General features: G+C 55.0%; 2 protein-coding genes across 9 annotated transcripts in view; one reads left to right on the top strand and one right to left on the bottom strand.

Moving 5' to 3' along the window:
* CARM1 (coactivator associated arginine methyltransferase 1) overlaps positions 1-7,894 on the top strand; it is a 41,736-nt gene extending 33,842 nt beyond the window's left edge. Inside the window, exons 8-15 of the mRNA XM_068536972.1 lie at positions 59-140; positions 4,322-4,407; positions 4,602-4,691; positions 5,136-5,273; positions 5,364-5,453; positions 5,550-5,662; positions 5,818-5,895; positions 6,139-7,894. Of these exons, the coding sequence (XP_068393073.1) occupies positions 59-140; positions 4,322-4,407; positions 4,602-4,691; positions 5,136-5,273; positions 5,364-5,453; positions 5,550-5,662; positions 5,818-5,895; positions 6,139-6,512 (1,051 nt within the window). The 3' untranslated portion in view covers positions 6,513-7,894. The remainder of the gene's footprint in view (positions 1-58; positions 141-4,321; positions 4,408-4,601; positions 4,692-5,135; positions 5,274-5,363; positions 5,454-5,549; positions 5,663-5,817; positions 5,896-6,138) is intronic.
* Positions 6,994-12,639, bottom strand: YIPF2 (Yip1 domain family member 2). 8 transcript variants are annotated; one of them, XM_068536974.1, is made up of 10 exons: positions 12,549-12,639; positions 12,323-12,383; positions 11,433-11,587; positions 11,262-11,342; positions 10,193-10,280; positions 8,822-8,938; positions 8,567-8,733; positions 8,306-8,488; positions 8,086-8,217; positions 6,994-7,989 (listed from the first exon to the last, which is right to left on the bottom strand). In XM_068536974.1, exons 2-9 carry the CDS (start codon positions 12,351-12,353, stop codon positions 8,104-8,106), a joined length of 936 nt encoding a protein of 311 aa, XP_068393075.1. In that variant the 5' UTR covers positions 12,354-12,383; positions 12,549-12,639; the 3' UTR covers positions 6,994-7,989; positions 8,086-8,103. The 8 variants fall into 8 exon arrangements, 7 of the variants coding, with proteins under 7 accessions (XP_068393075.1, XP_068393074.1, XP_068393076.1 ...); XM_068536973.1 differs by having other exon boundaries at positions 12,539-12,632; XM_068536975.1 differs by adding an exon at positions 11,119-11,176 and having other exon boundaries at positions 12,323-12,616.
* Positions 12,640-12,746: the final 107 nt, after the last annotated feature.

The raw sequence follows: 12,746 nt of genomic DNA, 5'->3' as shown, positions 1-12,746 counted from the left end.
CCCCAACTGTGTCCTGCTGCTGGTGACCTTGCCATGGGGGGGCGGGGGCTTTCTGCAGGTACCAGCCATCCTTCCATGGAGTGGACCTGTCAGCTCTCCGAGGTGCTGCGGTGGACGAGTATTTCCGGCAGCCTGTGGTGGTGAGTGGGGGCACCCAGGGCACTCACTACCACAGTAGCACGGGGCATGGCCCTCCTCTGGGGTGACAGGAGAGGGGCATTGGCTTTCCTGTAAGGCCTTATGCAAGCTGTGCAGCACTAGGCAGGCCACCGTTGCTCTCTGAGCTTCTGCCCCTGCACGGAGCTCTCACACAGGGATGTTGGGAACTAAGTAGCAATGCATGTAGAGTGCTTAGCACATAGTAAGCATGCAGTAACGTGTTTACTGTCATTAGATGAATTGATCCTTGGTGAACTGATTTTATTTGATTAATTTTAATTATTGAGATTTTTGAACTGATGTATAGACCCATGATTCAAAAATCAAAGAAGTATAAAAGTGGAAAGCCTCCCTACTTCCATCTCCAGCCACACAGTTCTTTTTCCTATAGGCAAACAGTCTTTGTTGTGTATTCTTCTAGAAGTCTTATATCTAAATGTGCATATACAAATATACATATATTTAACCTTTTTTCCTTTCAAAGTATAGCATAATCAATATATTGTTCTGTCTTAGTTTGTCTGTGTTCAGAGGATATACACTGTATGATTTTGGTCCTTTGAAAGGTCGTTGAGAGCTGCTTTATGCCCAGTATGTGGTCTCTCTTGGTTTATGTTCCCTCTGTACTTGAGAAAAATGTATACCAATCACTTGTTGTGTACATTGTTATATTAATATCAATTTGGTCACATTTGTTAATCATGTTGGTCAAGTCTTCTCTATCTGTAATGTTTTTTTTGGTCTGCTTTTCCTATCTATTGCTGATTGTAGATTTATTTTTCCATTTAGTTCTGATAGTTTCTGCCTTATTTTTTTTTTGACATTACCGTTATTAGGTGCATACAGGTTTAGGATTATTTTTATATCTTCCTGTTGGATTGATCCTTTTGTCACTATAACAAGTGTCTTTTTTATCTCTAGTAGTACTTCTTGCCTTACAGTCTTTTTTTTTTAGTTTATTTATTTATGGCTGCGTTGGGTCTTCTTTGCTGTGCGCGGGCTTTATCTAGTTGCAGCGGGCGGGGGCTATTCTTCGTTGCGGTGCGCGGGCTCCTCATCTCGGTGGCTTCTCTTGTTGCAGAGCACGGGCTCTAGAGCGCACGGGCTCAGTAGTTGTGGCGCACGGGCTTAGTTGCTCCACGGCACGTGGGATCTTCCTGGCCCAGGGCTCGAACCCGTGTCCCCTGCGCTGGCAGGTGAATTCTTAACCACCGTGCCACCATGGAAGTCCTTACAGTCTATTTTTTTCTGACGATAGTTTAGCTACTCAGGCTCTCTTTGGTTAATCTTTATAGGATACATATTTCCATCCTTCTACTTTCAGCCTTTTTATAACCTTATTACTTAAGGTTTACCTCATGTAAATATCATATATTTGGGTTTTGTTTTTTAACCAGATTGACAGATTTTTGTCTTTTAATTAGAATATTTAGACCATTTATATTTAATGTGATTACAGGTCTTTATGGCTATAAATGTATCATTTTACTATTTTTCTATTTTTCCTATTGTTTCTTTTTAACTCTTTTCTTGCTTTTGTTTTAATAAGGTATATATTATTTTTCCCCCTCTTGATTGTCTTTCACTAGTTTTGGGAGACTCTAGGGCAGCATCTCTCTCTCTTTTTTTTTCTTAATTAATTAAATTAGTTTATTAATTTTTGGCTGCATTGGGTCTTTGTTGCTGCACGTGGGCTTTCTGTAGTCGCAGTGAGCAGGGGCTACCCTTCATTGCAGTGTGCTGGCTTCTCTCGTTGCAGAGCATGGGCTCTAGGTGTGCAGGGTTTCAGTAGTTGTGCCTCATGGGCTCAGTAGTTGTGGCGCACGGGCTTAAGTTGCTCCGCGGCATGTGGGATCTTCCCAGACCAGGGCTTGAACCCACGTCCCCTGCGTTGGCAGGAGGACTTTTAATTAACCACTGCACCACCAGGGAAGCCCAGCATCTCTAAACACTACCTCTGCCCCATTCTCTTTCTTCTTTTGGAACTCTGATTATGTATACATTAGACCTTTTCACCATTTCTCAGATGATTCTTATACTCTTTTCTATACTTATACTTTTCTATCCCAACTGCATAATTTTCATGTTTTCTCCTTATCCATCTCCTAGTTCCAATCCTCTCATCACTATGTCTAATCTGAATTTCTTTTTTGTTTTTGGGAAAAAAATTTTTTTTTGTGATGAGAACTTTTAGGATTTACTCTCCTAACAACTTGCATGTATAACGTACAGCAGAGTTAATTATATTTATCATGGTGTACATTCCACCCCTAGTACTTACTTATAACTAGAAGTTTGTAGTTCCTTTTGACTGCCCATCCAACCCCTCCTCCCCCCTTGGTTTTCTAAAATTTCAGTTCTAGAGTTTCATTTTGCTTATTTTTTATTATTTCAGTTCTCTGTGAAATTTGTTCACCTTTTTCCCTTAAACATGTTAATTCTAAGTCTCTGATCACTTTTAGTATCTGGATAAGTGGTAACTGTATTTCTGTTTTTTCTTCTCTTGGTTTTTGGTACTTTGGTTCTGTCTCTTGGTATGCCTGGTCATTGAATGCCAGAATGAAAAATTATAGAAGCTCTGGATGATGTTTTTCTTTCCAAGGATTCGTTTTTGTTCAGGCAAGCAGCCATAATGACAGATTACCTTGGTCCTATGAGGCATTTAAGACATTTGGAGGTTGCTTTTCAGACTCTGCTTAACTGGTATATCGTCCGGCTTCCCTGTAAGGCAGCAGTTCTCAAACAGTTTCGTCTCAGGACCCTTTTACATTCTCAAAAATGGAGGCTACCAAAGAAATTTTGTGTGCATTGTATTGAATGATGTACTGTCAGTATCTATTGACATTAAAAACTAAACCCAAGAAATTTAAAAATACACATTAGTTAATTTAAGGATAACAATAATAACCCATTACATGTTAACATAAATAGCATTTTTAAAAAGAAAACTATTTTGCAAAACTTTCCAGCAAGAATTAGCAACATTTTAAATTTGCAAATCTCTTTAATGGCTGGCTTAGCAGAAGACAGTTGGATTCTGCTTCTGCATTCAATCTGTTGTGGTATCACAGGTGACTGAATGAATGAAAAGGGCAGAAAACAGTGTTATATCGTGAAAATAGTTTTGACCTTGAGGGTGCTCTGGAAGGGACCACATTTTGAGAACCGCTGCTTTAGGGCATAGTCTTCATGGTCTTGGTGAGCCTGGTGGTTCACAGGGCCCCTTGTTCCAGCCTCCCAGCATCAACATGGTGCTGAACCTTTCATTAGCTTTTTAATCTCATAGAAGCAGCTTTCTGCTTGATTTCCCTACCCCCATCCCACATGTAGCTCAGGAATTGGCAAACGCCGTGAAGTGAAATCACGTGCAGAACGTCCACCTCAAATTTCCACATTTCCGTTTTCTTTAGCATTTTGGCCCCTTGAGTGCCGGCTGCCTTGGTAATCCCGAGTCCCCATTTTGCTTTCCCCACCCAGGGAGGCTGCTGAAAGGCCCCATCCCAAGGGGAAAGGCACAGGTCGAAAAGCATCTCTCTCTCTCTCTCTCTCTCTCTCGGATCTTGGCCCCAAAGCTGTGGCTGCTGTGGTCGCTCTCCAGTGATTTCAGACAACTGGGGTTTTTTTTCCTTTGTTTTTTATTCAGTTCATATAGTTCTTGGCAGGAGTGTTAGTCTGATAAGAAATCTCCATCATGGCTGGGAGTGGACGTCAGTGCACAGTTCTCTAACTTGGTTTTTTTTGTGTGCGTGTGTGAACTTGTTTAACAGTTTATCTTGGAGATCTTTCCCCATCATAAACAGCCTCTTCATTCTTTTTCATGTACATAATCTTTTATTGTTGGGCCATCACTCGTTTCATTAGATGGTTTCCAGCGTGTCGCTACTATAGGCAATCTGTAACTCCATGTGTAAGTTTGTACATGTGCACATAGATCTGTAGGTTAAAATCCCAGAAGTGGAACTGCCAAGTCTTTAATGCAGATGAATGGTTGTCATTTTGCGAGCTGTCACCTAATTGCCCTCCATTGTGTTGTACCAATTCCTCCTCCCCCAGCATGTCTGAGAAGGGCAAACTGGTTTTAGCTGAATGGCCTAGAGGCCGCAGCCAGACTCAGGACTTCACCCCGTGCCTGAAGTCAGGTCACATCTCTGATCTCTCCCAGGACACATTTGACATCCGGATCCTGATGGCCAAGTCTGTCAAGTACACGGTGAACTTCTTAGAAGCCAAAGAAGGAGATTTGCACAGGTACCGGCACCCATGCCCCGTCCTCCTGGGCCTGGCTCCTGCCAGAGGTCAAGGCCGCAGCCGGCTCCCTCAGGCAGAATTCTCCTCCCAGGGCAGGCGGGCAGGGCCCTCGAGACTCAACACCCGGATACCCCTCTTCTCTCCTGGCAGCCCCTGTTCAGCTTCCCCAGCAATCACTGCCCTTTGCCTTTCAGGATAGAAATCCCATTCAAATTCCACATGCTGCATTCCGGGCTGGTTCACGGTCTGGCTTTCTGGTTTGACGTCGCTTTCATTGGCTCCATGTGAGTGTAACAGGGCAGAGCAGGTGGCCCCTGCCCCTGGCCCCAGGGACTTGCCTGCAGTTGGGAAGCCCAGGCCTGGCTGGCTCAGATGATGAACTGGGGCCGCGAGGGCAGGACCCGACTCCTCTGGGTTCCACTGTTTCTTCCAAAGGCAGTGGGCGCTGGCCTTCACGCAGTAGGCTGCTGTGGCAGGGTGGGTGTCTACCCTGTTCTGAGTGACTGTTCTTCACGGGACCTGACTGTGTCTCTTGGCATGTATGTCAGGGTGAGTGGGTGCCCCATGGCTGTGGGGCTATGTGTTAACTTCCTGGACAGCCAGGCTGTCTCGGCTCCAGGGCCCCAGGGGACCCCTGGGTGGCGGGGCACAGATGCCTGGGGAGAGCTCAGGGTGCACAAGGTGGGGGCCGCAGCCCAGGCAAACGCGTGCCTCTTCCTGCTTGGCAGAATGACCGTGTGGCTGTCCACGGCCCCGACGGAGCCCCTGACCCACTGGTACCAGGTCCGGTGCCTGTTCCAGTCACCACTGTTCGCCAAGGCCGGGGACACGCTCTCAGGGACATGTCTGCTTATTGCCAACAAAAGGTGCGAGCTGCTGGCCGGGGCCGGGGGAGGCAGGGGTCCAGTCCATCCACGCAGCCGGCTCATGGCTGGCCCCTCCTGCCTTCTCTACAGACAGAGCTACGACATCAGTATTGTGGCCCAGGTAGACCAGACAGGCTCCAAATCCAGTAACCTCCTGGATCTGAAAAACCCCTTCTTCAGGTAGGATGGGCCCTTGGCCTGCATGCAGTGGGAGGGGGCGTGCCCCTCCTTGCCTGCAGCCCCTCAGCCCTGTCGACCGGTCCGTCTCTGCCGCAGATACACAGGCACGACGCCCTCCCCGCCGCCTGGCTCCCACTACACGTCCCCCTCGGAGAACATGTGGAACACCGGCAGCACCTACAACCTCAGCAGCGGGATGGCCGTGGCTGGTGAGCAGGCCCGCGTGTGGGTGGGGCGGGTGCCAGCGTCGTCACTTCCTGGACACACCTGCGGTGCTTCCTGAGTAAACGCTGGCAGTTCTGGCCCCTCGATTCCCTGCCCAGGACACTGCCCGCCGCCCCTGACATCTCCCTCCCCGGCACAGGGATGCCGACCGCCTACGACCTGAGCAGTGTTATCGCCGGCGGCTCCAGCGTGGGCCATAACAACCTGATTCCTTTAGGTGAGCGCACGGGGTGGGGGGTGGGCGCGCTGGGGGCGAGCTCAGGCCTTCGGCCTCACCCCCTTTTCTTCTTCCTGGGGGCTGAGGTCCCCCGCGCCGTTCCTCTCTGTCTCGCTCTGCCAGCGCCACGCCCACCCTCCCCACACCCGAGTGTGAGCACCCACTACGCCGGGCACGTGGGCCAGGCGGGCTGGGGGCGGTGACGCCATCTCCTTTCCTTCCTTCCTTCCTCTTGCTGCGCAGCCAACACGGGGATTGTCAATCACACCCACTCCCGGATGGGCTCCATAATGAGCACGGGGATTGTCCAAGGTAACGGTGGGCGGGGGGAGCAGGGTCCCGCGGGTGTGAGGGTGCCCACCGCCGGGCGCCCGCCTGCCCTCTCGCCTGCGCTCTCTCTCTCTGACTCTGCCGTGGGTCTGGGCGGGCGAGGGGGCAGAGCTGGCCCCTCAGTGCCCACACCCCGCCCCACAGGGTCCTCCGGCGCCCAGGGCAGCAGCGGCGGCAGCTCCAGTGCCCACTACGCGGTCAACAGCCAGTTCACCATGGGCGGCCCCGCCATCTCGATGGCCTCGCCCATGTCCATCCCAACCAACACCATGCACTACGGGAGCTAGGCCCCTCTGGCGTGGAACGGACTGACAGCACCAGGAAACCAAATGAAGACCCTGCCCAAACCCCTCCACCCGGGTGGCTCTCACCCTTGTACCGGAGAAGCCCAAACACCCGCTCACAGCCCTCTTTGCTACGGGAACTTGAACACTTTTTTACACGATGTTGCCGCCGCCCCCAGCCCGCTGCCCGCCCACATCTTGGCCCTGAGCGCGTGTCGCTGCCATATTTTACACACGATCGTGTCGTGGGAGCCCTGTTACCCGCTCCTGCCCTCTCCACCCTGACCTCGGTTTGAAATCTTCTGTAACAGGTGTGTCCGGGCCTGACAGCTGCAGGCCTGGCAGGGAGGGAGGGGAGCAGCTGCCGCCCGCCCCCCCACCCCATCCCCTGGCCCCTCAGGCCTGCCCCCTGCCTATCTCCAGTGGGAAGGCAGTCCTGGCCAGGCGGGGCCTCCCCTTCAACTACCAGGCCTTGGTCACAATGGGCGTGACATGCTGCTTTTTTTAATTTTATTTTTTTACGAAAAGAACCAGTGTCAATCCACAGACCCTCCGAGACATCAGGCCGGCCGGGCCGAGCCAGCAGCCCCTCTCCCCAACTCAGAGGCTCGGTGGCGAGGGGCAGCCCTGCCGAGTCTTCAGGATGGGGCGGGGCCAGGCCTCTGGAGCCCCTCGGCCCCCTCCCACCAAAGGGTTCACCTCACACTTGAATGTACAACCCACCCGGCTGTCGGGAAGGCCCTCCGTCCTCGGCCCCTGCCACTTGCTGCTGTCCTGTCCCTGAGCCCCTGCAGGTCCCACACCAAGAGCTAGAACAGGTGGCCCCGTGGGCCCTGGGCCTGGAGGGAAGGGTCACTGTCAGCCGCTTGAGCAGACACAGAAACCTCAAGGGTCTGTCGTGGAAGGCATCCTTTTTCCTTGTAGCTAACGTTAGGCCTGTGTATCCCCTTCAGTATTTGTAGATGCTCCAGTCCCTACTACTATGATGGCATTTTGGTCCCTCCCCAGCCTGGGAAGGGGCCTTGCAGGGACCTCTCCAAAAAAAGAAAAAAAGAAAAGAAAAAAAAAAAAAAAAACCCAATAAAGAAGGAAATGTACGTTTCAGCACAGGCAATTTTCTTCTACTTCTGCTCCCCGTTTCTAACACCCCAAACTCGGATGTGGTGGAGCTCAGGCTAGGCCCAAGGCCCACTAACTGGGTCCCCCAGGAAGAGCAGGCACAGCCGAGGCTGGGGTGGCCCCCTGCGCTGCCCGCCCGTCCTGGCAGGTGGCCTGTGGGGCAATGGCTGCCCTGGAAGCTCCCTGCTCTGCCCCTCTCCCGCCTTTATATAAATTCTCTGAATCACCTTTGCATAGAAAATAAAAGTGTTTGCTTTGTAAGAAAAGTCTGGAAAGTAGCAAAATCATCTCGAGGTCTCAGGGGAGCCTTCAGTCACCGTCTGGGGGGCAGGGCAGGCAGAGGCGCCCCCTTATGTTGGGCCTGAAAGAGAGAAACTCCTAGGAGTGGCCCCATGACTTCTAACCTTGGGATGGGGGCCGGAGACCCCCTCAGCCACAGCCGGAAACAGTTCCTCACCTGCGGGCTCCAGCCTTCCTAGGCTGCTGCGGACCTTGGCGGGGGCGGTGACAGTAGTACGGTCGGGGGCTGAGATGTGGCCTGGTGGGGAGGTGCCGCGGGCTCCGGAGGCAGCGGCTGGAAGAAGTAAAACTGAACCGAGAGCGCCCTGGGTCAGCGTCAGAGGCAGCAAGCCAACGCCCGACCCCAGGCCCAGCCTGTGACCCCCGCAGCCGGGTACCTTACAGCCCGTGGCCAGGAGGGCGTGCAGCAGCACCACCACGGACAGCAGCAGCACAGCCGCCAGCCGGCTGTCCTCACGGACGACGGGCCACAGGGTGAACACCAGGCCCGCGGCTGACAGGGCCAGGGCCAGGGCCCCGGAGAGCCACTGCAGCCAGGGGACAGGGATGAGCCACAGGACCTGGGCACGACACAGGCAGCTGGCTACCAGGTTGTCCCCGTGGCGCCCGGGGCCCACCCGTCCCTGCGCCCCACTCACCACAGTGGGGATGAAGACAAAGAGGGAGTAGCCGTAGACGCACACCGTCTCCAGGAAGGTGTAAGGCCCCATGCGCTCCCGGACACCCTTGCGCCACTGCAGGAAGCCCCACAGCGCCAGCGGCACGAGCCACGCGTAGCAGTAGATGGCGGTGCCGGCCACGGTCACTGTGGGCAAGGCAGGTAATCGCCCCCGGGCCACGGCACCACCCCCGCCCCCACCCGCCAGGTACCAGGCCTTGCCCACTTCGCTTACCTTTGTGGAACTGAGGGCTGTAGTGGATGGAGGGATCCCTCCTCTGGGCCAGCACCAGGGTCAGGTTGCCGGTGACGGCCAAGACGAAGGCCAGTGTGGCACAGATCCAGAAGGGGCCTGCGGGCGGGGCACGGTCAGGGTCCCAGGGTGGGAGCTCCCAGGACAGGTGACTTGTCCCATCTTGTCCCAGCCTCTTCCCAGGCTCCGGGCTGCCTCCACCCCTCCACCCCATCGACCCCACTCATCGACCCGGCGTCACACCAGCGACAAACTGGCGGCTGAATCCAGTGCTGGCGCCCAGCACTCATCGTTCTTGGCCTCTTGATGGCCTTTGACGTAGCTGACGCCCTCCTTCTGGAAACACGCCCCACGTGGTTCCCAGGACTTTACGTTTTTGCTTTTGTCTCATCTCACTGGCAACTCCTCAACCTTTTTGACTCCCTGAGCTCTTTAACAGCGGGGAGCCGGCCCGGGGCCCAGTCTTCAAACCTCTTCTCTGCGTTCATTCACCCCTTGTGTGATCTCGTTCAACCTCAGGGCCTTATGCCACCTCTGTGCCGACAACCCCCAAATGTCTCAAGTCTGGGCCTCTGCCCTGAACCTGCGGCTCCTATTCAACGTTCCCACTCCACCCCACCACACTGCCCGCCTTTCCGCATCAGTAAATAGCAACTCCTGCTTTCTGGTAGTCCAGCCAAAAACTCCGGAGCCTCCTTATCGCCTCTCCTTCCACCCCACATCTGACGTGTTGGCTTCATCTTTGACGTATGCCAGAATCCAACACCCGGCTCTCTCCACCCCAGGCCAGGCCCATCATCCCATGCTGGACCTCAGCAGTCACCTCCTCCCTGGTCTCCCAGCTTCTGCCCTCCCCCCCACCCCGCTCCCGCCCCGGGCCCAGAGCACCTAAGGACACTTAACTAAGATCCCTTCTCACCACAGCATAGGAGTCCTGTGTGACCTGTCCTGTCACCTCTGTGGCCTCCTGGCAGCTCACTCCAGTCCAATGACAGTGCTGCCCTGCAGTTCAGGCCTGTTTCCACCACATCCCACTTCTGTAATGTTCTTCCCCGGGGTCTCCCCACACCTCGCCCTGACACCAACCAGGCTCATTCTCTCACCCTCCTCAGAGGGATCTTCCCTGACCAACCCGTGCGAAATCGCAGTTCCCATCCTCTAAACCCTGTGCTTCTCCTCCTAGCCACAACGCCCTCTGCAGCCTCATTTGGCTCTATCTCCCTGAACAGAGTGTAAGTTTCACGCTCTCCATGAGTGATTCTGCTTTGCTCTCAGCTGTATACTGGGGCCTGGCAGTCAGTCCACATTTGTTCAATGAATAATCGAATGAACTGAACGCACGACCTCACTCACCATACAGGTCTGGCCGATTCCGCAGATGGTGCCGTACAAAGTTGTGGCCGGGCCGGGGCAGCAGCGAGCCTTTGATCCGGTCCAGGACCTGGGGGACAAGGCCGGGGCCTAGGATGGAAGCCCGCCTGGGGCTCTTCACCACCCAGGAGGAGAGGGGTCAAGCTCCTTAGGGGCTCCTTCCCTGCTGACCTCCCACCTCCTCTCTCTACACTCTGCCAGAAGGGGCTCCTGTCTTCCTATGGCCTGGAGCCCGCCCCTTCCCCGGGCAGCCCCCACGCAATACCCCAGCGTCCCACCACTCTGAAGGACGCTTCAGGGCCTGCCATCTTCTGCTTTGCTTCCTCCTCCTCCAGCTTGGCTGCCCCGGACTCCCCTTTTTGCTCTCTCCCCCCACCCCATTAACCGTCATCAACAAGGCCTAGTCCTGGGCGTTCTCCTTCCCCCATCTCTCCCAACGTGTTCCCTACTCCGCAGCCCTGGTTTATTACCATCTCCCACCCTGGCCTGGGGCCTCCGATCCATGTTCCATGCTACTCAAGCCTCTCCTGCTCTAAACCCTTCCATGACTCCCCAGCACCCTTAGGATAAAACCCAGACTCCTTAACATAGCTCGTGAGGCCCTTGGTGATCTGGCTTCTCTCCGCCAGTCCCCCACCTCACTCTCCAGCCTGAGTGACAGGTAGCCTCTGCAGTAGTGTGTGCCTTCTCTCACCTTTGGTCCTCCGCATATGCTGTTCCCTGTGCCTGGAACATACTTATGCTTCCCTCCACTCTGCCTGGCTAGGTCTACCTTCTCCTCTAAGCCTCAGCAAATTCCTCACCTCCTCCAGTGGGCCCTTCCCTAACCCACCATATCACCTGTGTCCCCCGTGTTCCCAAGAGTCCCGGTCACGCCACATCCCTGCAGTGCACACAGTCACACCTACCAGCCTGGGTAGGAGCTCTTGTTCTCCCAGGTGCATATTGCCAGCACTTGCCCAGGGCCTGGTGCACAAGAAGTGCTCGGTGACTAGTGGCTGAACCCCAAGCGTGACTCCAAATCCCATCCCACCAGCTTTCCCGGCCTGACCTGTGCGGTGTCCACGTCAAAGAAGCTCTGATAGTAGCCAAAGGTCCAGAAACCAGGCTGCTGCTTCTCCTCCTGTAGGAGCTGCAGAGTGCAGGCTTTCAGCGCTGGGGGGGGATGGCAGGGGTGGGTGGTAGGGACAAGAGGCAGGGCACGGGGACTTATGGGACTCACCGCGGTCTTGTCACTCTCCTCCACCTCGTCCTCAGCTCCGTAGCTGCCACCTGAGTCCATGGCCACAGCCACGTGCCGCTGGGGGACCAGCTGATCACCTCTGGTGGTGGCCTCATTTGGGGTCTGGGCCAGCAGGTTAGTAGCTTCCTCGAACTCTGTCGAAAAGGCGTATGGGACACAGGCGTATTTGGGAGTCAAGACAACTTGGTTTCGGGGCTTCCCCGGTGGCGCAGCGGTTAAGAATCCGCCTGCCAATGCAGCGGACACGGGTTTGATCCCTGGTACGGGGAGATCCCACATGCCGCGGAGCAACTAAGCCTGTGCGCCACAACCACTGAGCCCGCGAGCCACAACTACTGAAGCCCACGCGCCTAGAGCCCGTGCTCTGCAACAAGAGAAGCCACCGCAATGAGACGCCTGCGCACCGCAGCGAAGAGTAGCCCCCGCTCGCCGCAACTAGAGAAAGCCTGCGCGCAGCAACGAAGACCCAACGCAACCAAGATAAATAAATAAATAAATTTATCAAAAACAAGCGAAACAATTTGGTTTATGCCCACTGCTCATCTGGGGGCCAACGCTAACCGTGACCACCTGGGTGTTCACCCCCAACTCAGGGCACGTCTTCCTCAGCTCTGGTGAGTGGGAAGGAGGTGTGTCCCCTCCCTTCTAACATGGGCCCGCAACTGAGGGCTGATTCTGGAATGAGGTAGAGGCTCGGGTTTGAGGCCTGAGTTTAGGGCGGGTGCGGGATTCGAGTTAGGGATGGGTTTCATGCCTGGGTCGGGGTTCACAGCTGACTGGGGTTCGGGTTAGATCTGAGTTGGAACCTGGATGGGAGGTTCCGGCCAGCGGAGGGAGCAGGATTCGGGCCCGGTCGCGGATGCACTCACCGTGGAAGGCCAGCTCGTCTGCCGCTGCCATGGTCGCTCAGGGCCGTCACCGCATCCCGCTCTGAGGACAGAGGCCAATCAGGCCCGCCCCCGACCTCTCTCGGGGCCCCTCCTGGAGGCTAGCCTCAGCCCCGAGCCCGGTCTGGCGGCTAACGGCACCCACCGGGGCGTGAACTCGTCGCTCCCGCCCCACAGGTGCACCCACTGACCCCTCACCTGCGGCTACCTCAACCGGTGGGGCCTGGGCTCTCTGCGCCTGCGCAACCAGCCTGCCAGCCACAGACGACCGTACTCCGATCTGACAGCAACATCCGGCGTCGGTCCGTATTCTACTCTCTTCCGATGGGAAGCCACTTCCGGCAGTGTTGACGCTTGCGCAGAAGAGACTCCCCGGGCCTTCTGCTTCGCCTACCTTGCGTTTCTC

Source organism: Eschrichtius robustus, chromosome 2 (assembly GCF_028021215.1).
Source record: "Eschrichtius robustus isolate mEscRob2 chromosome 2, mEscRob2.pri, whole genome shotgun sequence".
In the NCBI taxonomy this organism is placed as follows: domain Eukaryota; kingdom Metazoa; phylum Chordata; class Mammalia; order Artiodactyla; family Eschrichtiidae; genus Eschrichtius; species Eschrichtius robustus.
The sequence above is the reverse complement of the archived record's forward strand: the minus strand, read 5'-3'. Positions and strand labels throughout refer to the sequence as shown.